The sequence below is a fragment of the Mytilus trossulus genome, chromosome 2, assembly GCF_036588685.1.
Source record: "Mytilus trossulus isolate FHL-02 chromosome 2, PNRI_Mtr1.1.1.hap1, whole genome shotgun sequence".
Lineage (NCBI taxonomy): Eukaryota > Metazoa > Mollusca > Bivalvia > Mytilida > Mytilidae > Mytilus > Mytilus trossulus.
Window position 1 is genome coordinate 41,102,970 of NC_086374.1, and position 25,246 is coordinate 41,128,215.

General features: G+C 32.6%; 1 protein-coding gene across 2 annotated transcripts; it reads right to left on the minus strand.

The window, feature by feature from the left end:
* Positions 1-1,019: 1,019 nt before the first annotated feature.
* Positions 1,020-24,994, minus strand: LOC134707254 (sec1 family domain-containing protein 2-like). Of its 2 annotated transcripts, XM_063566863.1 has the most exons (16): positions 24,911-24,994; positions 20,881-21,073; positions 18,483-18,719; positions 17,442-17,585; positions 16,669-16,746; positions 16,333-16,464; positions 15,327-15,499; positions 14,697-14,790; positions 13,754-13,881; positions 12,934-13,143; positions 11,993-12,086; positions 11,684-11,747; positions 9,522-9,624; positions 6,554-6,706; positions 5,775-5,907; positions 1,020-1,139 (listed from the first exon to the last, which is right to left on the minus strand). In XM_063566863.1, exons 2-16 carry the CDS (start codon positions 21,052-21,054, stop codon positions 1,056-1,058), a joined length of 2,001 nt encoding a protein of 666 aa, XP_063422933.1. In that variant the 5' UTR covers positions 21,055-21,073; positions 24,911-24,994; the 3' UTR covers positions 1,020-1,055. The 2 variants fall into 2 exon arrangements, with proteins under 2 accessions (XP_063422933.1, XP_063422934.1); XM_063566864.1 differs by lacking the exons at positions 1,020-1,139; positions 5,775-5,907 and adding an exon at positions 6,167-6,257.
* Positions 24,995-25,246: the final 252 nt, after the last annotated feature.

Sequence of the window (25,246 nt, forward strand, 5' to 3'; positions counted from 1 at the left end):
ATCGATATTGTGATTTGGTGCTCTGTTAAACATGGTTCAACCCACCACTTTCATTTGCAGTGTGTCTGCTGCAAATAAAAACTAATGACAGTATTTCTCTTTAATATTAAAAAAAAAGATTTTCCTTTGAGCAGCCAATACATACAGACATTTATTGAATATACCTTAAGAGTTTGGTGAATGCAAATGTCCTACTTTTACAGTAGCCTCATCCGACTTAAGGAGTTGCCCAGACAAGGTGGGTTTACTCCTGGGCCATAGTTTCAGTTCAAAGAGACAAAAACTCTCAGGATATACATCTCAGGGATTTAATTTAACTTATCAAAAGTTGTCTTCTCTTGGCCAATAAAAGGGGTAAATTTTCCAAAAGAGTAATACAGGTACCTTGGAGCCTCTATTTATATTTCATAAACAATACTTGACTTTCTGATGTTTATGTGTTTTTTCATTCTAATTCTAATAGACAACACTTCTTTATATCTGTTGACTCAAATAAGAAGCTTTAGTGGTCTGGTGGCAGAAATGCCGCGGAATGCTCTTATTAAGTGTTAGTTTTCTCGTTTGAAATGTTTTACATTGTCTTATCGGGGCCTTTTATAGCTGACTATGTGGTATGGGCTTTGCTCATTGTTGAAGGCCGTACGGTGACCTATAATTGTTAATGTCTGTGTCATTTTGGTCTTTTGTGGATAGTTGTCTCATAGGCAATCATACCACATCTTCTTTTTTATAAGGCTGTAACCAATCAAAGACTTGAAAAAGTATACTTGATGCTTCTCTGCTAATCACACAGAATATAATAAGAACAAAGATTGGTTGATTCAAATTCAAAATATGTCAGGAAAGGGTGAAATAGCATAACCTTGTGAACAAGAATGGCTAAGCATGTCTGTCTAGTACAAAGCAGGATTCACAATACATCAATATGTTCACGTCCTGATGTGCATATAATGTTTGTGGTATTAGATGTCAAATACTAATCCATCCATCAATCAGAATGAGGTAATTCAAATAAAACATTTATAGAGTTAAATTAACCATTTATTGCACAATAATCAGACCCTGTTGATTCTATCTTGACATAATATTGAGGTCACAATGTCTTCTGGTTTAACTAGTCTTGTACTCCCAACAATTACCTGAAAATAAAAAAGGAATTTGTATTATATCATTAAGCACAATACTTCAGCATCCTTACTTAATTTTAAATTACAGAAAATATCTACCAGACACACTACTAAATAAAAGTAGAATGCATAATTCAAGAACAGTAAAAGTGATGCAACCCAAATTCGAACTTAATCTGTGTTTTGTGTCAAGTATAAAGTATAAAACATAAAGTTTAGGCAATCTAAAGTTAGAGAACAGAAACTGATTTTGGGACATACAGATCAACAAGGGCCAGAAGCTTAAAAAGAAAAGGAAAGAAAGCGGGCAATTTGCTTTTTCAAAATCTAAACGACTATGGGTGCATGATCTCATTGTTCTAAACCAAAATGAAAATAACATCACATCATTGGCTGAATTTCAATCTTTTAGAACGTTTTCAACCAATCACAACGTTTTGGTGTTTGCTTTTGAAAATATTAACCAGAATGCATTCGATTCTGAAACGGCGAATTAAAAATCATAATATAAAAAAGAAGATGTGGTATGATTGCCAATGAGACAACTATCCACAAAAGACCAAAATGACACAAACATTAACAACTATAGGTCACCGTACCGACTTCAACAATGAGCAAAGCCCATACCGCATAGTCAGCTATAAAAGGCCCCGATAAGACAATGTAAAGCAATTCAAATGAGAAAACTAACAGCCTTATTTATGTAAAAAAATGAAGGAAAAACAAATATCGTAACACATAAACAAACGACAACCACTGAATTACAGGCTCCTGACTTGGGACAGGCACATACATAAATAATGTGGCGGGGTTAAACATGTTAGCTGGATCCCAACCCTCCCCTTACCTGGGACAGTGGTATAACAGTACAACATAAGAATGAACTATAAAAATCAGTTGAAAAAGGCTTAACTCATCAGATAGACAAAAAATACAAGTGGACGTGGCTGGGTACTTATACATCCCGACAAAAAGACACAATTAACAGATCTGAGAGTACTCACAGTTATCTGACAGCTAGTTGAAAGCCACTAAGAACTAATAAAAAAATCATGCCTCTAAGGCTAAACAATCAATCCGTACACATCCAACATACAATGGATTTAGTGTAAAGACGTCATAAACAGCCAGAGAAAGACATGACCTTGTGCAATGCCAAGTTACAGGTATCGACAGATTGTAGATCCATGAAAATGTATATGTATATAACATACTAGTAATATTTAGTTAACTTTTAATCTACTGAGAACAAAATCAATATTTATACCAATAAAAACAATATTCAATGATCTTATTACAGTGTTGAATAGGTAACCTTTGAGAATAAGTTTATTTAAAGGAACAACAAGTTTACATGGATAATTTCTAAATTCCCGGGCACGGTTAACAACGTTTCCGTAAAAATGAGGATGTGCTATCCCGTTTGAAATAAGTTTTCTACAGGTACAACCAAACTTCAAAACCAAATCTTTATATCTCTGGAAAAATTTAGATTTGTCAACCCTGCGACTTTTGTCACAGAAAGCTCGACATAGGGATAGTGATCCGGCAGTGGCGGCTACGGCGGTGTTAGCTCACTTCTTAAAAGCTTTATATTTTAGAAGGTGGAAGACCTGGATGCTTCATACTTTGTATGTTACGAAGTTTCCGTCAGTCACATGTCCAATGTCCTTGACCTCATTGTCATGGTTCAGTGACTACTTAAAAAAAAAGTTAAGATTTTTTGTAATGTTAAATTCTAAGTAACTGGATAACTATATTTGATATGTGCTTACCTTGCAAGGTCCTCATACCCGTCAGACAGTTTTCACTTGACCTCAACCTCATTTCATGGATCAGTGAACAAGGTTAAGTGTAACAAAGTTACTTGGATCATCAATATATGCGTCAGCAAATTTATAATCTGTCCCGTGATTAATATATATTCATATAGACTTATACTTACATCGAGGATGTCAGTCGAACAATGGAACAATGATTTATCTACTTACCTCGTGATCTTACAAATGACCAATACATCGTGTTAAGAAACAATAGAACGCAACACATGTTGCTGATGTCAGCCGAATGTTTAGATATATAAACTGTGTTGTTTTCTAACCAGGGAGCGACTTCTCCGATGCCACTATACGCACGGTGTCTCTCACATACATTGTAAAATAATGTAATAAAGTTTGTCAAATTATCTAGTGTTAGTGTTACATAAGTTTTGGTGGTCAAGTCCGTATCTCAGATACTATAAGCAGTAGGTCTAGTATATTCGGTGTATGGAAGCATTGTAAGGTGTACATGTCCAACTGGCAGGTGTCATCTGACCTTGACCTCATTTCATGGTTCAGTGGTTATAGTTAATTTTTTGTGTTTTGGTCTGTTTTTCTTATTTTGTATGCAATAGGTCTACTATATTTGGTGTATGAAATGATTGTAAGGTGTACATGTCTAGCTGGCAGATGTCATCTGACCTTGACCTCATTTTCATGGTTGAATGGTCAAAGTTAAGTTTTTGAGTTATTTTTTTTTTCTAATACTATATGCAATATGTCAACCTTATTTTGTGTATGGAAATATTTTATAATCTATATGTCAGTCACGCAGGTTTTATTTGACTTTGACCTCACTTTCACGGTTCATTGCTCTGTGTTAAATTTTTGTGTTTTAGTCTGTTTTTTTTTAAACTATAAGCAATAGGTCAACTGTATTTGTTGTTTTGAAAAATTGTTAGCTGTACATATCTGCCTGGCATGGTTCATCTGACCTTGACCTCAATTTTACGGTTCAAAGGTTTTTCTTAAACTATAAGCAATAGGTCAACTGTATTTGTTATTTGGAAGAATTGTTAGCTGTACATATCTGCATGGCATGGTTCATCTGACCTTGACCTCAATTTCATGGTTCAAAGGTCAATGTTTAGTTGTCTTGGTTTATGTGACAGTTGTCATAAAGCTTTATATTTAAGACTTTCAACATAATATCAATGATTAGTAAAGAAGGCAAGACATTTCATTGTGTGCACTCTTGGTAAAGGTTTTAAGTAATTTATGGTAACGATATCTCTAGTTTAATAATTTACCAGTAATACATAGGTTGCGTTCTTTAAAATCAAAAACGTCACAACAGACACGGGCATAGCGAACAAGTTGTGAAATATAAACACCATAAGATGGTGCCAAAGGAACATCTCCATCTAAAATGGGAAAATTAACAATAGGGAACAAAAAATCGTCTCTTTTGTCATAAATTTTGGTGTGTAGTTTCCCATTTAAAACCGATATATATCTAAATCCAGGAAAGGACAGTTATTACAGAATACATTTGATTTATTTAAAGTAAGTTCCTTGGGGTAAATTTCAGCAGTATATTGGGAAAATTCTTGATTATTTAACGAAAAAATATCATCAAGATAACGGTAAGTGTTGTTGAATTTATCAATTAAATGTAATTTCAACAGGTCTTTACTGAGTTTAGTCATAAACTGATTCGTAACAGTACAAAACAAGTCTGCTATTAAAGGGGCACAATTAGTGCCCATGGGGATACCTACAACCTGTCGATAAACTTTGTTGCCGAAACGTACGTAAATATTATCAAGGAGAAAATTAACAGCTTCAATCATCTCATCACACCTCCAGTAAGTATATCTAGCATATTTACCTTTCTCATTAGAGAAGAAGGCTTTAAATGAGTTGCAGCAAATATATCTACATTCAGCTTTACCAAACGACCATTTAATTAAAAGGAAAACTTTTGTTTAATAAGAAATGTGGAAGTGTAGTGTAAAGAGTAGAAAAATCAAAGCTATTAACATAATCAAAAGGACCATCAAAAGCCCGTAATTTATCTAAAATATCCAAAGAAATTTTGCACTCCAAAAATGGTTTATACCACTATGTTCATATATTTTATTACAATAGTTTATGATAAGCTCTTTAATAGTAGTTAATGAACTAGTTAAGAGCACTGACAGTTTAGTTGTAGAACACTTACTAGAGGCCGAGATGAAACGATATGTTTTTTGTGTAGTTTAGGTAGCCAATACATAGTAGGAACCTTCAAATGTTCAGAAGAAGCCTTAAGCTTTGATGTGGTTGTGATATGCTTGTTTACTATATAACTCTCTGTGAAGCAGATGGACTTGAATGTAGATGAATTTAAAATTTCATTCTTAAGAACGTCTGTGTAGTATTTACGGCATACCACAACCACATTGTTGGCTGCTTTGTCGGCCAGTACAAACACTAACCGCTTTGAAAGTATTTGAAGTTTATTTCTTATTCTGGAAATAGGTGTATTATGTACTCTATTATTTACTTCTAAATTATTTTCAAATGTGATATTCTCTTATCTGCCACATTCATACATTTATTTAAATAAGAATCAAGAGATTTTTTATCAGATTTTTCCCGTTTACACCATTTTTTACAAAATGAGGAAAGAGCATCTTTGGTGACTTGACGACACTCTTTCCAATCTATTTTAGATGGATAAGTCCACTATGGGCATAAAGATTTCAACAAATAAACAAAGAACAATATCACACCGCTTCATACCAAACAAGAATCCCACGAAAAAAAGGTTGAACTCAGATCGATACTCCTTAATAATAAGCAGTTCTTACTATACAAGTGATGAGGCACACAAAAGTATTACCTGTGATGAAAGTTTAAGTGATGCACATAAGTCCTTTATTTGTTTGAGTTCTGTAGAAGTTACACCTCCAACAACAAATATAATCAGTAATGGATGGTCACTAGGGCGTGGTTTACTCACTGTCCTAAATAACCTATCATAAGAAATAAAAAACAATATTAAAATCAGTCTATCATTAATGGCTATACACCTCCAACAACAAACATAATCAGTAATGGATGGTCACTAGGGCGTGGTTTACTCACTGTCCTAAATAACCTATCATAAGAAATAAAAAACAATATTAAAATCAGTCAACAACAAACATAATCAGTAATGGATGGTCACTAGGGCGTGGTTTACTCACTGTCCTAAATAACCTATCATAAGAAATAAAAACAATATTAAAATCAGTCTATCATTAATGGCTATACACCTCCAACAACAAACATAATCAGTAATGGATGGTCACTAGGGCGTGGTTTACTCACTGTCCTAAATAACCTATCATAAGAAATAAAAACAATATTAAAATCTGTCACATTAATGGCTTTACACACTGTGACAAGAAACTGACATACAAACAAAGACAAGCAACAATGAACAACACATGAGGAGGTTCAAATTTTCTAATAAAACAAGAAAAAAGAACAAAATCTAAAAGAATCCGTAAACATAATAACTTTTGATATTTGTGTTGCAATAGAAACTGATTAATTTTACTTCATTTTGTCTTTTTAATGAAATAGTCTTACATGTTTCAAATAGTATGGTATAATGGCATGTAAAGTAATCCTCACCCAAAGCCAGACTTCAAAAGATCCCCAAATCCTAATGATTTCAGCTCCACATCAGGAAGTTCTGGTTTGCTGGGATCAAACATTACATTGATCAGCTGTTTAAGTATTGGCATCAGCTGTGAAGGTCCTAAAGCACTTTCTTCACATACAGAACTAAAATGAAAATATACACAGCTAATTTACAGTATTATAGAAAGTTACTTAATACAAGATATTACAGGAATCATCCAAATACCACACAGTACAACTGACCACAGACCTAGGATTTAAATTTTTCACACATTTCTGTCATTTTGAAATGACTTCAAAGTTAGAGCCTTTTTTCTAATTATCGAAATCACACTAGATTTATAGCATCAACAAACTTGTGCTAGTGATTTTATCTCATTTACCTCATGAATTTCCTTACCTTTTGTCTTAAAATTTTTTGGAACAGTTTATGGAAGTCAAAAGTATAAAATTGAGATGATTTTAATGACTTAAAATGGTAAATTTCTCACACAATATTGCTTGTTTCTTTCGTTTAGTATTGAAAGGAAATAACAAATTTTGTGTTTAGTCATAAACAAATCACCAATGATTTATAAAGCAATTTGCTGACCAACCTTCATTCAATTTCTAGATTTTTATGCAGAATCATTATATGGCTATGGTTAAAAACTTAAAATGAAGAAATAGTTGAAGTAAACCATACATTATTGTGCAGTCATGTAGGTAAGTTGTGGTTGAAAAGGTTGACATAAAGTTATATTGTGACACCATCAATGTTAGAGCTGAAAGAAATTTTGAGGTAACCTGTGGGCACTGTTAAGGGCTCATGCAATAATATTTTGTTAAAATCCATGATGAGCAAGTCTGATGGACTGTCTTGCTAAGATGGAACCAAGTTCAAAATATAATTCTATAGATATAGGACGATGTGCTATGAGTACCAATAAGACAGCTCTATATCCAAGTAACAATTTATAAAAGTAAACCATTATAAGACAAGGTACGATCTTCAACTCAGAGTCTTGGCTCACACCTAACAGCAAGCTATAAAGAGCACCAAAAATGACTAGTGTAAAACCATTCAAATTGGAAACCAACATTCTAATCTATATAAAAACGAGAAACATGTATCACATGTGTATGCAAACATTTGCAGCGGGATTGCTGATTATTTGGGAATGTTCATACATGGAATAACTCCACACTGATTATATAAAAAGGTAGTAATGATTCCTATGATTTAATCATTTAATTTGAAGAAATTTATTTAAAAATATTGCTGATGTATAGTATAATAATGAGCAAAGTGATTTATAGTTTTCATTGTTATCATCAAATAATTACATTAAATGTATGCTTCATTATAGTACTTTATTTTGATTGGCTAACTGCACATCACATGTTATTCCGTAAGCAATTGCATCACTCAATAAAACTTTTCATTCATGATAACATGTGGTCCCACAATAAAGTGCACAGGTGAATAAAATACAAAAATTGTAAAATTCGTGTTTTCATGATCATAGCTAAACTAGAGGAGCCTGTGTCGCTCACCTTGGTCTATGTGAATATTAAAAAAAAGGAAGCAAATGGTTTCATGACAAAATTGTGTTTTGGTGATGGTGATATATTTGTACATCTTACTTTATTGAACATTCTTGCTGCTTACAATTATCACTAATTATATAAATGAACTTGGCCCAGTAGTTTCTGTGGTAAAAATTTACAAATTTTATGAAAATTGTTTAAAATTGACTATAAAGTACAATAACTCCTTAGGGGGTCATCTGACCATTTTGATCATGTTGACTTATTTGTAAATCTTACTTTGTTGAACATTATTGCTGTTTACAGTTTATCTCTATCTATAATAGTATTCAAGATAATAACCAAAAACAGCAAAATTTCCTTAAAATTACCAATTCAGGGGCAGCAACCCAACAACGGGTTCTCTGATTCATCTGAAAATTTCAGGGCAGATAGATCTTGACCTGATAAACAATTTTACCCCCATGTCAGATTTGCTTTAAATGCTTTGGTTTTTGAGTTATAAACCAAAAACTGCATTTTACCCCTATGTTCTATTTTTAGCCATGGCGGCCATCTTGGTTAGTTTGGCAGGTCACGCCACACAATTTTTAAACTAAATACCCCAAAGATGATTGTGGCCAAGTTTGGATTAATTTGGCCCAGCAGTTTTAGAGGAGAAGATTTTTGTAAAAGATATATAAAATTCATGAAAAATGGTTAAAAATTGACTTTAAAGGGCAATAACTCCTAAAGGGGTCAACTGACCATTCGGTCATGTTGACTTATTTGTAAATCTTACTTTGCTGAACATTATTGCTGTTTACAGTTTATCTCTATCTATAATAATATTCAAGATAATAACCAAAAACAGCAAAATTTCCCTAAAATTACCAATTCAGGGGCAGCAACCTAACAACGGGTTGACCAATTCATCTGAAAATTTCAGGGCAAATAGATCTTGACCTGATAAACAATTTTACCCCCATGTCAGATTTGCTTTAAATGCTTTGGTTTTCGAGTTATAAACCAAAAACTGCATTTTACCCCTATGTTCTATTTTTAGCCATGACGGCCATCTTGGTTGGTTTGGAGCGCACGCCACACATTTTTAAACTAGATACCCCAATGATGATTGTGGCCAAGTTTGGTTTAATTTGGCCCAGTAGTTTCAGAGGAGAAGATTTTGTAAAAGTTAACGACGACGACGGACGCCAAGTGATGAGAAAAGCTCACTTTAATGGCCCTTTGGGCCAGGTGAGCTAAAAATGTAATTATAAGTATTATATGCTTCTTTTTGTAACTTTATAGGGTTGTAAAAGCGTTGACCGTACGCACATTTTGAGTATGAAGCGCTTCCGCGCTTCATACAAAATGTACTTCGGTCAACGCTTTTACACCCCAATAAATTTACAAAAAGAAGCATTCAATTCTTAAACAAATCATTTACCTGAATTGTTTAAGGTTGTTTCTTGCAGATGATATAGCTTTAAACTTCTGCCAAGCATCATCCAGAATGGCTGTTACAACTTCTTCATTTATTGTATCACCAACTGTAAAACACAAAATCAAAAGTCAAAACAAATAAATGTTAATGCTGAGTGACAAAATATGTAGTTATTCTAATAAGTTTCTTTCAAGACACAAGTGATAAAACATGTGTTAGGTGAGTTGTTTCTAAGACATGTTTGAGAAGAAAAACTAGAGGCTCTAAAGAGCCTGTGTCGCTCACGTCCTTGGTCTATGTGCATATTAAACAAAGGACACAAATGGATTCATGACAAAATTGTATTTTGGTGATGGTGATGTGTTTGAAGTTCTTACTTTACTGAACGATTCTGCTTCTTACAATTATATTTATAAGGAACTTTGCCCATTAGTAACAGAGAACTATATTTGGTAAAAATTTACATAAATTTACCAAATTAATGAAAATTGATAAAAAATGACTATAAAGGGCAACAACTCCTTAAGGGGTCAATTGACCATTTAGGTCATTTTGACTTATTTGTAGATCTTACTTTGCTGAACATTTTTGCTGTTTACAGTTTATCGCTATCTATAATAGTATTCAAGATAACTAAAAACGGCAAAATTTCTTTAAAAATTACCAATTGGAGGGCAGCAACCCAACAACCAGTTGTCCAATTCATCTGAAAAATATTAACAATTTAACTTCTTGTCAGATTTGCTCTAAATGCTTTGGTTTCATAGTTATAAGCCAAAAACTGCATTTTACCCCTATGTTCTATTTTTAGCCGTGGCGGCCATCTTGGTTAAATGGCCAGGTCATCAGACACATTTTTCAAACTAGATACCCCTAAGATGATTGTGGCCTAGTAGTTTCAGTGGAGATTTTATAAAAGATTACTTAGATTTATGAAAAAATGGTTAAAAATTGACTATAAAGGGGAATAACTCCTAAAGGGGTCAACTGACCATTTCGGTCATGTTGACTTATTTGTAAATCTAACTTTGCTGAACATTATTGATGTTTACAGTTTATCTCTATCTATAATAATATTCAAGATAATAACCAAAAACAGCAAAATTTCCTCAAAATTACCAATTCAGGGGCAGCAACCCAACAACAGGTTGACTGATTCATCTGAAAATTTCAGAGCAGATAGATCTTGACCTGATAAACATTTTTATCCCATGTCAGATTTCCTCAAAATGCTTTGGTTTTTGAGTTATAAGCCAAAAACAGCATTTTACCCCTATGTTCTATTTTTAGCCATGGCAGCCATCTTGGTTGGTTCACCAGGTCACGCCACACATTTTTTAAACAAGATACCCCAAAGATGATTGTGGCCAAGTTTGGTTTAATTTGGCCCAGTAGTTTCAGAGGAGAAGATTTTTGTAAAAGATTTCTTTAATTTACTAAAAATGGTTAAAAATTGACTATAAAGGGCAATAACTCCTAAACGGGTCAACTGACCATTTCGGTCATGTTGACTTATTTGTAGATCTTACTTTGCTGAACATTATTGCTGTTTACAGTTTATCTCTATCTATAATAATATTCAAGATAATAACCAAAAACAGCAAAATTTCCTCAAAATTACCAATTCAGGGGCAGCAACCCAACAACCGATTGACCGATTCATCTGAAAATTTCAGGGCAGATAGATCTCGACCTGATAAACATTTTTATCCCATGTCAGATTTGCTCTAAATGCTTTGGTTTTTGAGTTATAAGCCAAAAACTGCATTTTACCCCTATGTTCTATTTTTAGCCATGGCGGCCATCTTGTTTGGTTTGGCGGGTCACGCCACACATTTTTTAAACTAGATACCCCAATGATGATTGTGGCCAAGTTTGGTTTGATTTGGCCCAGTAGTTTCAGAGGAGAAGATTTTTGTAAAAGTTAACGACGACGGACGACGCCGGACGCCGACGACGGACGCCGGACGCCAAGTGATGGGAAAAGCTCACTTGGCCCTTCGGGCCAGGTGAGCTAAAAATGTGCTGGATGAAAGAATAGACAAGGAACTGTAATAGAGTGCATGCTAAGTGGGAGTACAATAATTTCTCAAATCCATTCATTTTACTATTAGAAATTTGTTCACAACATTAAATATAAGACATAAAGCATTAAATTAACAAACCAATCTGCTGGGTTAATGGTGGCAATGTATTCTTCTCTTTCAAAACAAACTTCACCAAAACAGCCTAAAACAGGAATACAACTATTAGTAATTCTTGTTTTATACAAATATCATATTATTGTAACTGAAAAAAACTAACCCTGGTCAATATGATTCAATGATAACATTTTATAATATCTACATGTTGAAAATGTAAAACCTTTAACTGTAGTTATTTATATCACTCATAGCCTATACTTATCACCATAGAAATTGATCATATCATAAGACTTTAGGTTCGTTTCCTTTGCTACAACTGTTAGTTCTCACCTTAACTTGTTCTTCTTTATCATCCCCAATCCTGGTCCCATATACAGAATAAACAAACATAATTAGACAGAATATATCATCTAATGTGCAGGACCTGTAAATAAACCATTCAAATTATATTAATATATTTTGTAGTTCTAATAGGCCCTTAATGGACTTATATATATTTAGTCACATTTTTTCTCTGAAAATTAATGTCGTGTAAATTAACAAAATTCAGATTTTTCTTGAACATTACATGATTAGTCTCTACTTTTCCTGTGTACATATAAATCAACAGAAGGTCTAAATTTTCATTAAGTTTTGGTAACATTTTTTAGTGAAAAGGGCCCCTGATCTGTTGTCCACATTTCACTCATAAGATTCTAACACCAATCTGTTTAACTTTCTGCTATTAAGACCTTAGGATCTCCTAGACTTCTTTTGATAATTAAACACCTTCAAAAATTTGGAGGCAGAAATTTTATTGATTGACATACTTATCAGAACAGGAAGTAAAACAGACCGTTGTTAGATTAAAGCTTGGGCACAGGATTTGTGTATACTAAAAAGAACACATATACCAATATTGTTTCCACCATTCTGAGTAAACAAGCATCTGATAATTTGATTTATCGCTATTTTACGAAATTTTACTTTGGTCTTACATACTTATAATATTCTTTCTAAGCACAGTAAAGTGATATACAAAATTATTGCGTGAAACTAGGGGTGCACATGCCAAAGAACTAACAACGTTGTCATTGGTAAAATAGCGATAAACAGATTATCATTGCTCATTTCAACTTGGTTACTATTCTCACTTTTGCTGAACCGTCTCAAGGGAGGATATCAATCTTGTTGAGATAACAAACAATAATCTATAAATATCAAAGGGAAACTTTTGGCTTTGGTTTTCTCTGGCAGTCCTTGTCAAAATTAATCAAATGTTAATAAATAACCTTTCAGTTGTTGACTTCTCTGTCTCTGTGATAATAAGTCTGTATATCTCCTCTAAAGGATCTGACTCATCACTGTAACCCTGTATTAACAGTTTCTCAATCCCTGATAGACTATCTAATTGTTGTTGTCTCTGACTTTTTAACAGCTGGAAGACTGCCATAGAAACTTGTAACGTATTGATGTGTTTAAGAATCATGTCATATTTCCCCCTAAAAGTATAAAATCAATCAGCTCTTAGAATTAAACCATTTTAATTGTGTTCTGTAGAACCAGTGTTGCTGAAATATGCAAAATTTAGTATAAAACTGAATTAAATCTGTATCAATTTTTATTTATATTAATTTTTTCATTGATTTGATTATTTCCCAAGACGTAAACTAAAAGCAAATGGTGTACAGGGTACTCTAGGGTGTTAAAATACCCATATCTACACTAAGTCTGAATCTGGCGATTTTAGAAAATTTGGGACAAAAAAGTGTATTAAACGTAGAAGCTGGTTTTTTTTTAAATCTGTCAAAATAGGTCTACTGAAATTTGGAAATTTGTAATATTTAACGGTTTTTACAGTTCTACCTAAGGCAATAATCAAATATAAGACGAGAAACTCAAATAAATCAAATTTGTTCATCAACGTGGTAGCTAAGTGATGCATCTATTCATTTTTTGGCTCCATGTGTTAGCCAATCAAAAAACGCGTAATGATATAGTAAGTGGCAGATAAAATGATTTGAACTAAGAAAAAAACAAAAGTTAATTAAACATAATATTTTAATATTACACTATATTATTCAACGTTATTTAACATGGCTATAAACTCACTTGAAAAGTGAAAGAGTATTTTCCAACTGATCTGCAGTAACTCGCCCAGGTTTGCCTGTAAGCTTTAATGGTAAATTTTCTTTTGAAGCTGTGTCTACCAACTGTCTGTTTACTTCCATCAAACCTTCCTTTGTAAAAAATAATGTATATATTTGTATTTTCATAATCTATTTGGATACACTTGTCGAAGAATATAATAGTGCATTCCAAGTCTACAAGTGTTTTTTTATTTGTGCCAATAACTGTCATCCACAAATAGCAGAAAATAAATGTATATAAAAAATGGAAAATGATCATGCTGTTTATGGACGAACATAAGTCTACTGAAAGATACACAACTTGAGGTAAATGAAGACTGTTTACTTTTCAATCATCAACAAAATAAATGCCAGTGATTTGTATCATGCTGCAATTTATGACTGGAATGCGTGCATGCCAATCCAGACTACTTGCTAGCTATCTGGCATGTTTCAACCTTTTGAACTTCTATTTAGTCAAGGTTACAGTAACTAACAGTTAAATCATATGGTCATTTCAGAAAGCCTTCTCTATATCTTTATAAAATACATAAAATTGCAAATAGTAAAATTCTATTTTATATAAAATAAATTTTTGAATAAACTTTTGAAAATACATCTGTGGGAGCAGTTTTGTGACTATTGTACTGATCTGTTAACTACCAACGACTGTTCAAATTGATTTATCATTAATTATAAATTAATCATTTTCTAACATGGAAGTCTTTTATACTATTAATTTGATTTACTTTGTAGGAGTTTCTTCTGCATGTTTCTAGGGGGAAAACAAAAAAATTAGTTGTTGATGTTTTTATAGATCTAAAAATAGGAATGCTAGCTGTTACTTCTCTCATTTTTTTAAAATATGTTTATCTAGCCAGACAGACTACAAACAGGTCTGTACAGTGTACACTGAGGAAACTTACCTTTACTTTATTTGTTAGAAGTGGTTGTAAATGTTGTTGGCTGTGTCCATTAAATGAAGCTAAACACCCAGGCAAGACAGTTGAGGAGGCATCTCTGAAATATTCAAATATCCTTCTATCTACTACTTAACTTATTTATTTACATGACATAATAATGACCTATCACTTAACTTATGTATGAAAATTATATAGTGATGATCTACCATTTAACTTATTTATGTACATGACATGTTTGTTATCCATCACTTAACTTATTTATGTACATGAGATAGTGATGATATATCACTTAACTTATTTATGTACATGACATAGTTATTATCCATCACTTAACTTATTTATGTACATGACATAGTTATTATCCATCACTTAACTTATTTATGTACATGACATAATTATCCATCACTTAACTTATTTATGTACATGACATAGTTATTATCCATCACTTAACTTATTTGTGTACATGACATAGTTATTATCCATCACTTAACTTATTTATGTACATGACATATATATCACTTTACCAACTTGTTTGCATGGCTAAAATAACATATTACTTGTGTACATGCCTGTGTTTATTTATCATGTAACTTACTTGTGTACATGACTGTGTTTATTTATCATGTTACTTACTTGTGTACATGACATAGTGATGACATATCAATTAGCACATCATTGTTATGGCCTGGTAATCTAGGAAATACACTAGCAATTCTATCAAACAAAGTTTCTGTCTGGTGTGTACATGATGATCCTATGTCTAAGGTTCTATCAACAAATACAATGGAGGCCTTATTCTGTGTTGACTGCAAAAAAATAAATACACAGTGTAAATAAGATCCAGTTAATTGAAGAATAAACTTAAGGTAAGATAAAAATTTCAGACTATCATTTAAACCTTATAATCATTCTATATATGAAGTTTAGCTAGAGTGATTGAGAAACTAACCTAATCAGAAAGCATCACATTGAACAATGAACCATGAAAAAGAGATCAAGTTCAGATTAACACTTTCACTGTTAAAGTGGTATTTTACCATGAGTTGAGGGCCAAGGATACAAGACATATGCATACAAAAACCTAAGCCCAAAAGGCATCTTCAACCTTCTAAAAGGTGGAGCTTTATAGAAGAGATTAATGCACTCTTTGCAATTTAGAATCCCAATGTCTTGCATGCTGCCAAACAATAAACATGAAGAATGTAAGAAGAAGTACATGTATGTATATAAAACCAATAAAGCAATGTTGCAGATTGAATGTAAATAGTTAAGCAATTCTTTGTCCGTGTTTTTATTTTTAAATCTGAAAAACAATTTGTTGTGTTGAAAGAAAAGAGAAGATAAAACAAATAGGTGCATCTGTCTGCATTCAATTATTTCAAGTTACACTAGACAGCATTTTCCAATCATCAGGGAAAATTTTCAATTGTGCAGCTTCCAAAAATTCTAGCCTTCTTAAATTTTCTCTATATAACTTTATTCTAAATGTAAGAAAAATGCACACAAGACCGTTTTAGCTTGATAATCCAGGAATAATGATAATTCTTAATTTGGCTAACCTTAAAATTTTCCATGAAAAAAGTAAGACGAGTTAAATTATCAAAACTAAAACAGTTATTGTAATTGTGAAGTAACAAACCTTTCGTCTCGTCTTTGCTGGAGGATAGTTAGCCAATTCAGTAGCCAAGATCCTACTAGTTGGTCCTATAGAGTAGCAGTCTTCACTGACAGCTAATTCTGACAATAAACTGTCAATACTAGAAACAAATGTCTGAAATCAAAACATGCAAATCAATGGCAATCAAAACAGCTTCACATCAGTGGCAAAATAAATTGTATTTATATATATTTTATCCATTAGTTAACATAATCATGTGATTCAAAAAGCACATAACGGTCAATGTTTACCTAAAAGAAACTAAAACATGAAATTTATAATCATAGAAATGAAATCAACAGCTTTAAACTAACTTACTTTGAACCAAATCTGTAGATTAGCTGGTAGACAGGTCATGTCAAGGTCATTTAAACATTCAAATTGTTTCTTCTCAACCTGTAAAAGTGAAATGATATTCCAAAATAGCATCATATACATATCAAACATTACATACTGGTATTTTGATGAGCTATCAAACACCAAAGGGGTTTTCACATATGTCCATTTCAAAGATAAGATAAGATTTAAAAAATACTTTAAGAACGTACAAGAGAAAAAAATACATAAGCTTAACCAATGTAATTGTAACAGTTAAAAACACAAGATTCGGAATATTAAAGTAAAACATGAACTTGAAAATATATCAGAGTTACGTAATAAGTTATGGTCTTTATAAGTAAAATTCCAATAAAATTTCCTAATACGCACAATGTAAAACATTTTTTTAAAATAAGGAATAATGTTGAATAAATCAAATTCTAAAAACATTCATTGTAGAAGTACCCTTCATTTAAGGTTACTGTTTGGTCTTCAACAAGTAAGCAGAACACATACTCTATTGTAAGCACTGATTTTATATTTTAACTTATCAGACATATAACTTATTTCTGCACTATGCATGTATTTGCTTAATCCTGGTAAAACAAATAACTGTACCCATTTCAAGCATATTAATTACAAACAAGTACATTGTTGTACCACAATTAGGAATAAAAGCTTTCAATCCATACATACATGTAAATACTAAACACTGTTATAAAATGCTTCTAAACATTCTCAGAAATTTAGTTCATAGCTAATCATGAGAATACCTTTTTACTTGAATGTTGTATTCTGAGCTGTTTGACATCTGTTTCTATCAAGGGGAATAACTCTGTAAATGCTGGTGTTATAAATACGTTATTGCTTATACAAGACATAAGAATAGGTATATGCTTGATCTCAGCTGTGTAATTCTGAAAAAATAAGCACATTTTAATGTAAAAAACAACAGTATAGTTGCACGTTTGCTAACAATGGAACATACTTATGACATTTGATGTAATAACAACAAGTCCTAAAAAATAACAAAATACCATTAAACTAGTTACTACTCCTGTAAGTTATTCAATATTTGAAATATATGAAAAACATATTTCTCCTGCTTGATACTCCTCACAATATTAAGTTTTACAAGGATCACATAAACTTACATCATCAATGAGCCATGAAAATAGGGTCAAGGTCAGTCAGATGAAACCTATCAGAAAGACATGTACACCTTATAATCATTCCATTCACCAAATATAGCTGATGTACAGTATCTGAGAAATGGACCTTATCATGTAACTTTAACCTTGTTTACTGATCCATGAAATGAGGTTGAGATCAATTAAAACCTGTCTAATGGAAATTGTAACCTTGCAAGGAATCTTTAAACTAAATATAAACATTGTCGATTGATATAGTTATCATATACTGATACTGAGTGAGAACTTCACACGAGAAAAAAAAAAACTAATGTAAATAAGGTCTAGGACAAAGGAAATATGACAGACAGAAAAATGAAACTTCCATGTCTTTTATGCTCTGAAATATAAAGTTTTATACATAAAAATTTTATGCTGCTATCACTGCCATATGATTATTATCTCTATGACTTGAGTAAAAGATTTATTTGATTGATATTGAGACAAAAACTTGGCAAATGACTGTTTCTATTTTTCAGTATAAAAGAAACCCAATGACTTTTGGCCTTCAATAGACAATAGCTGGTGCTTTATCCTTTCCAATGGGTAAGTTAACTCTACAACTCTCCCAACTATCAAACAAAGTTATCAGCTTTTGAAATAATATCTATATTAATTGTTTACCATATTTTCCATCCATTCTAAGAGATCTTCTTCCAGTGCATCAAAAATGGAATGTGTATCACCATCATAGCTTCCTGATTTTTTGAAGAGATGCATTCTAGGAGTCACTGCTGTTATTATGATGACATACTGAAAATGACTAGCCTGAATTATATCTTGGATTATTTCCCTTGTTATCACTTCTTCTAAGCAGCTACTTGTAATAAATACAGCTTTCTTTTGATGACTCTGGGCACTCTGTGAAATAATAAATGAAGCCTAGTTTAACATGCTGAATAAATTTATATGTATTGTTTTAAAAATACAAATTATTGAATTTTAAAATTATACAATGTACATGTGTATATATAATCTTCACATGAAGACAAATGGAAGATGGAATAAGTAAAACCTGTGAATTAAGGTTCAAAATGCATAGGTACAACATATAACTACATTAGAATAAGATGACTTATTCTAATATGACGTGCTCCTTTCGCTTTGTGAATAAACCTGTGCTCTAAATCCAATAAATTTGTTTGCTAATGTGTATATTGGGCCATTCCAGTTAATATCTGCTAAAGGGGGATGGATGGTCCTTTATGAGGGGTGTAAAGTTTATATATCTTAGGGGTGATACATACACTTATATGCAAAAAACTCCTGATGATATTGCAGCAGCAAATACTTAAAAATAATTACATCTGAGGGGTAACAAAAATGCCAAATCAGATCTTATTGGTGCTTTGAAATGTTTACAGTTTGGTATCATGCATTATCTGGTATGGTTTTTAAAATTCAGATGGGTCTAATCCTTGCAGTAAAAAATTCTGATAGGTAATTTTTCCCAATGAAAGCCCATCCACCCAATATAAACAGAAACTCTACATCTGATAGGTCTTAATTTTAAGATCTGATAGGTAGTTTTTCATGATGTTTTTTTCTGATACGTATTTAAAAAAAAATCTCCTCATCCATCCCCACCTGTCAGAAATTAACTGGAATGGCCCATTGACTACTGCAGAAGAATGAATTTGATCAAATTGGCATGCATAAAATATATTTCATAAACTGAAAACACTTCATAACTCTTAAATGATGCACATGTTGTTACTAATTCATTTATTATGAATGTATTAATGTGTTGCAATTCAAAATTGACATATTTGACCTAAATACGACAACAGTTCATGCTGGCTGCTCAAAAGTCCTCCCTCTGAAAAATCACATGGACAGTTGTTTGCTTGTTTACAAACACAAATTGGAGGTTCATGGAAGAGCCAACACAAATGCTCTACACTTATACACATCTGACATAGAAATTACCTTAATTGTTCCCTCATCAAAATACAAATAATTGATGCAAGCTATACTTTATTGTAGTTTTAACATGGATAGGCATTGTTTTGTGTTATTTTAGCCCTCACTATCCCTCAGGCAAAAATAATCATGAATATAATGCCTAACCATGTTAAAACTACTGTGAAAGTACTTTATTCGTGTGGAACTAATTTCTGTGGTTTTCTTGGATGACTTTATCAACGAATTTAAGTGTCCAACGAAATATAACAATTTTTGTCCAAATCAAGACATGGAATGTAGGTTTGACTACTGATGTGATATTTTAAAAATTATTGAATATTGGCAAATATGAGACTACTATTATAGTATTATTATTATTATTACTATTATTATAGTAGTCTCATTTCAAATGTGCTATGAACTACAACTGCAGGCAATAGTATACCCTTTTAATCTATAACAACCTAAACCGTACAATTTTTTATTGTTAAATTCTCATAAAAACATATTTTTGATCGATGAAAAGTCAGATTTCTGATGAATATCTGCTATGATGAAGTGTTCATTTTATATCTTTATAATTCTTGTACAGGAAATAATGAATTATTGCTGGGCTTTCTTTTGATAAGAATTATTTTTACAAAGTACATTTATAGCATGTGTTTATGTTACTGTTTTCTGTGACATGTTTATGGCCTTATTAACACCTTTGATGGTCATTAATCTGTTGATCACTCAAACTCGGTTTAAATAGTGTCATCACAACGATTTACACAGGTTCAACAATTTAAATGCAATTTGCAATTTCCTCCCTTCAAGAAAATTTGTAATTTTTGTTTTCTAATGGCTTGAATTCTTGACTCTATTAAAAAAAAAAAAATTTAAATCCACGAATTTAAAAACCCACAAACATGTAACTTTTGCTCAAACCACGAAAAATTGGTACCCACAAATTAAAGTATTTTCACAGTACAATAAAGTATAGCTTGCAACAAGACATGATTTTTGTTTAATAGAGGTGACCCTTTTAGAAGGTTGGACTTATGTTGGCCCTTGTTTTATGGCTGATTAATGTATAATCATTAATGATTATAATCAAATATTCAATCATGTTTACCTCAAAAGATGAAAATTCTTTAACATCAACAGCTCCTGCTTCAGTAAGGGCAGACAACCCACCATTCCAATGAAGGACTTCTGCACATGCATTGTCTATAAATACAACAGCCTTGTTAACATCTATAAATACTTTCTTCCAGACTTCACTGGATACCATTGATATTGTCTTCATACTCCTTTCATTAATATACCTGTGATAGAATAAATAATTGTTTTAATAAAGATATACAGTGTCTGAGGTTTCTCATAATTGTTTTCCAAATGTTGTAGGAAAATAGGTGTGCTTTAGGGATTGTTTATTTAAATTTTTAATATAAAATCTGACTTAATAAGATATAATCAGACATCCTGACCATGATGACAAAAATCCAAGGAACGTAATGGCAAAGACAAAATTACTTTTATTTCTTCCTATTTCATAACCTTAATTTAAGCAGTCAATCAGTAAACCTAAAATATGTAAAATACATGGATCTATGAATTAAATGTTTTGATACTGCACCAGGATGTATAAGTATTTATAAGTACCCTGCCACTTATGGTGTGTGTTTTTGTACATGTAAGATGTATTTGTGCTTCATATTGATCTGATGAGTTGAGCTCTTTATCTGATTTTTATCATGTTTACAGTTTCAATGAACTTATGTTCATTGTTGTACTGTTCCTGCTGTTATACCACTGACTGTCTTAGTTTACAGTTCAACCCCGCCCTATTCTGTATTTTCCTGTCTTAAGTCAGGAGCCTGTAATTTAGTGATTGTTGTGTATATATATATTTGTGTTTTTCGTTCATTGTTTTGTACACAAATCAGGCTAATGGTGTTCTCATTAGAGTTGTTTTTCATATGTCATTTCGGGGCCTTTTAAAGAGCTCTGACCATGGGGTATAGTTTTTGCTCATTGCCGAAGGCTGTAAGGTGACATATTATTGTTAATATATAAATCATTTGGTCTCTTTTGGAGAGTTGCCTCATTGGCAATCATACCGCATACTTTTATCAAAGTAAATAAAATCATGTTCATTTTTTCCAAAAATAACGGCAACAATAGTTATTTGAGAAATCTGTTGAATCACCATAGGATATTTTGGCAAATCACAGTAATATTTTAACCAATTTTACCCTAAAAGTAGCCGAAAATTACTGTTTGACGCCTGACAGTCAATGGCAGTACTAATATCATATAGTCATGATCATGATGATATAAGGGCAAATGGCCCCTCTTGTTTACTAATTTAACTGTCAATTCAGTGTCGCCCTAATACAGATTTGACAATACATGTTTCTTAAGTGATGCACTGATACAACTATAGCTGTAACTAATGTATAAGAGACCACATCAAAAGATCGATGTAGGATAAAAAACTTAAATCAAATAGTCTGGGGGTGGGGGTTCAACATTGCTGCAAGTTCTTTCTTTTGTATAAGCTTCCTATCTAAGGAACACCCCGCAATGGGTAATGAGGAGTATTTACAGTAGTGGGTAAATCAAGATTTATTTTATATTTTTAAAAGTTAATTACAATAGGGTTAAAAAGGACCAAAGACAAAGGTAAAAATAATCGATAAAATAAATAATGTAAAAAAGGGCCAGTAGACGTGCTCTGTACATATGGTGGAGAGTTTAATGTAGTTAAGAAATAAAAATACAATAAAATGGGGATGGAAAAATATTCACAGGATTAGAAAAAAATGTACATGTTTGGAGGCATAAAATCTAAAACTCAACTTGTCCATCATAAGTAAAAAAAATAAAATTGATTAGGTACAAAAGTTACTAGAGTACATTGTCTATACTGATCATTCCTAGAATTCACATACTTCCATTTGAATTTCACTGGTTTTCTAAGTTCTTTAGAAGCTTTAAGCGGCAGATATGTATTTTGTGACAGAAGTCTCTAGTCAGTGACTCGACATTCATCTTCTGGGTTTTACTGAGGTTTTGCAGATTGTGGAAAACTGAGAAATCTAGCAAAAGTGCTACAATGTTTTGGTTATTGTTAAAAAGTTGTTCCCATCCTTTGCAACCTATGATATTTGTGACCAGGATTTTGAGAGGAAGGAAATACTTCATACGAGTTTCCCTTAAAGCTGAACAGAATGTTAAGACATGCGTTAAATCTTCGTCCTCCCAGAAGGACACAGAAGGCATGTTGCATTTATCTTGTATTGACTAAATTTGTATTTGTCGGCCTGTACCAAGTATGTACCAGTGAGCATACGAGCTTTGATCATGCTTTTCCGTACATCTAATAAGCTCTGTGATGCAGATTCCCAGACTGGGTGGACAGTACCTATCTCTAAGATGGTTGTGTTAAGTGAACTCAGTGATGATTTTGACTTCGCCTTTTCTTGTAGTTCATAGGTCCAGTATTTGTTGATTGTGGATCTCAAGATTTTTTTCCATACAACTTTTGAAGGCAGTTTTATACTGGAGTCAAGAATGTTTGGCAGGTTGTATTGTTGTAGTAGTAAAATTGATTGATGAAAGAAGCTTTTAGGATTATCGGAGTTGACGGATATTTGTCTTTTAAGAATTTCCTTTAATTTAGAGTTGTCACAGGACAGAATTGCATGTAAGAGTGTCAGTTTCTTTCTATGGATTTCTCCTTCTACCGGTAGGACACCCAGTAGTAAATAAATGGCAGGAATAGCCGTTCTTTTAGAGAATGATTGGATTGATCTGAGAGTTTCTTTGTGAAACTTTTCCAGTAGTTCCATTTGAGCTTTGGTAAGAGTGAGGACTTCCAAGCCATACAAGAGTCTAGGTAATACATAGCTTTTGTATATTGTAACGGAGATTTTGGGATTTAAGCCGTTGGTTCCGTGCAGACCTGAGTTCATTAGAGCATACTTGGTTCTTCTTGCAGATTTGATGCGATCCTCTATGTTGATATCACATTCCTTTCTCGTTGTTCGTTTTATACCCAGATGTACCGTTTCTTCAGAAGCAGAAATTTCCTTTCCCGACATGTTCCAGGAGTAAGGCTCGGGATTTTTTGATGATTTATTATAGTGGATAATTTTGGATTTAGTCGGGTGAATAGTATACTGGTGTTGGTTCGCATATCTCTGTAGAATATTAAGCATCACCTGAAGTTCTTCTGGATTTGAGCTCAGTAGCGCTACATCATCAGCACAAGTTGGTGCGCCACAGTATATTGTGCCTAATAAAAAGCCTAGTGAGTTTTCTTCCAGTTCTTTAAGAAGATCTTCCACAAATATTTTATATAAGTGGGTTGATAGAATACCCCCTTGTCTAACTCCTTGTTGGATGTTAAAGCTATCACTGAATTCTCCCTGCCATTTAACTTTGGAGGTGAGACCGCTGTAGAAGTCTTTAATTAGTAACCATATATCAGGGTGTGTTCCACGGTCGAGAAGCTTGTCAAGAAGAATGGTATGTTGAACGACATCAAAAGCCGATTGGACGTCGACAGTTGCTAGATATAAGGATAATGCACTGCTTATTTCACATTTACACTCAGAGATTATTAGACTTGCGAAGAGTGGCCAAAGACCTGCAGTAAATCCAAATTGTAAGTCAGTACCCGAGTTGATAAAGAGTTTGCCAAGAATGCAGAATTCGTGTAGTTTTGAGAGTACTGGAGTCACAGTGATGCCATGTTAACCAGAGATGGATTTTTTTACTTTTTTAGGACTGGCGTCAAGATTCCTGATTTGAAGTCAACTGGGACAAGTTTTGTTAATCCAAAATCGATTTTACATATATCCCTATTTGTCAATCAATTGTTCCCAAATGGACGGTGTGGGGGTCAGTGAAAAAACTATGTGAATAAAGTTTTTTATCCTTCATTGAACATTTAATGTCGTCCCTTTAACATATATCACATATGTTATCATTCATGTCATGGTCTAGCTGTAGTCTCAGACGGGGCCAACTACTTGAAAATACAAAACCTACACACATTGTGACTCTGGAAGTTATAACTCTTGTATGAATTAATTTATAAGTATAAAATTAAACTAAGATTTACCACGGACTTATAATATTAAAATACAAATTACTCTTTTTCTCTGACGTTTCAAACTGGGATGAAATGATGTGGGGAAAGAAACGAAGTCAAATATAGTGTTTTCTGTTCTGTTGTACGGTATTATTCCTCCGCTATCTTGGAGAACCGTCCACTACTTTGATATAGCTGATTGGTAATAATTACATTGCATGTATCTATGTTTCATTATATTAGGTTATTTTGATGGCAATGGCTACGGTTACATTAGTCAAAATAATTATGACGTCTTGAAAGGCTATTATATTTTTTTCTTTGACGCCTTACTTTCAAGACGTCATCATATAATTATTAGTCCAAATATTTTTATGTTTATTTTTTAAGCTATGCT

Excerpts from the sequence above, each read along its gene's own strand:
- LOC134707254 (XM_063566863.1), bottom strand. The coding sequence starts at position 21,054 with ATGAAGACAATATCAATGGTATCCAGTGAAGTCTGGAAGAAAGTATTT. Across the intron at positions 18,720-20,880 it reads AAGAATTTTCATCTTTTGAG|AGTGCCCAGAGTCATCAAAA; the intron begins GTAAACATGATT and ends ATTATTTCACAG. Across the intron at positions 17,586-18,482 it reads TAGAATGGATGGAAAATATG|AATTACACAGCTGAGATCAA; the intron begins GTAAACAATTAA and ends TTATTTTTTCAG.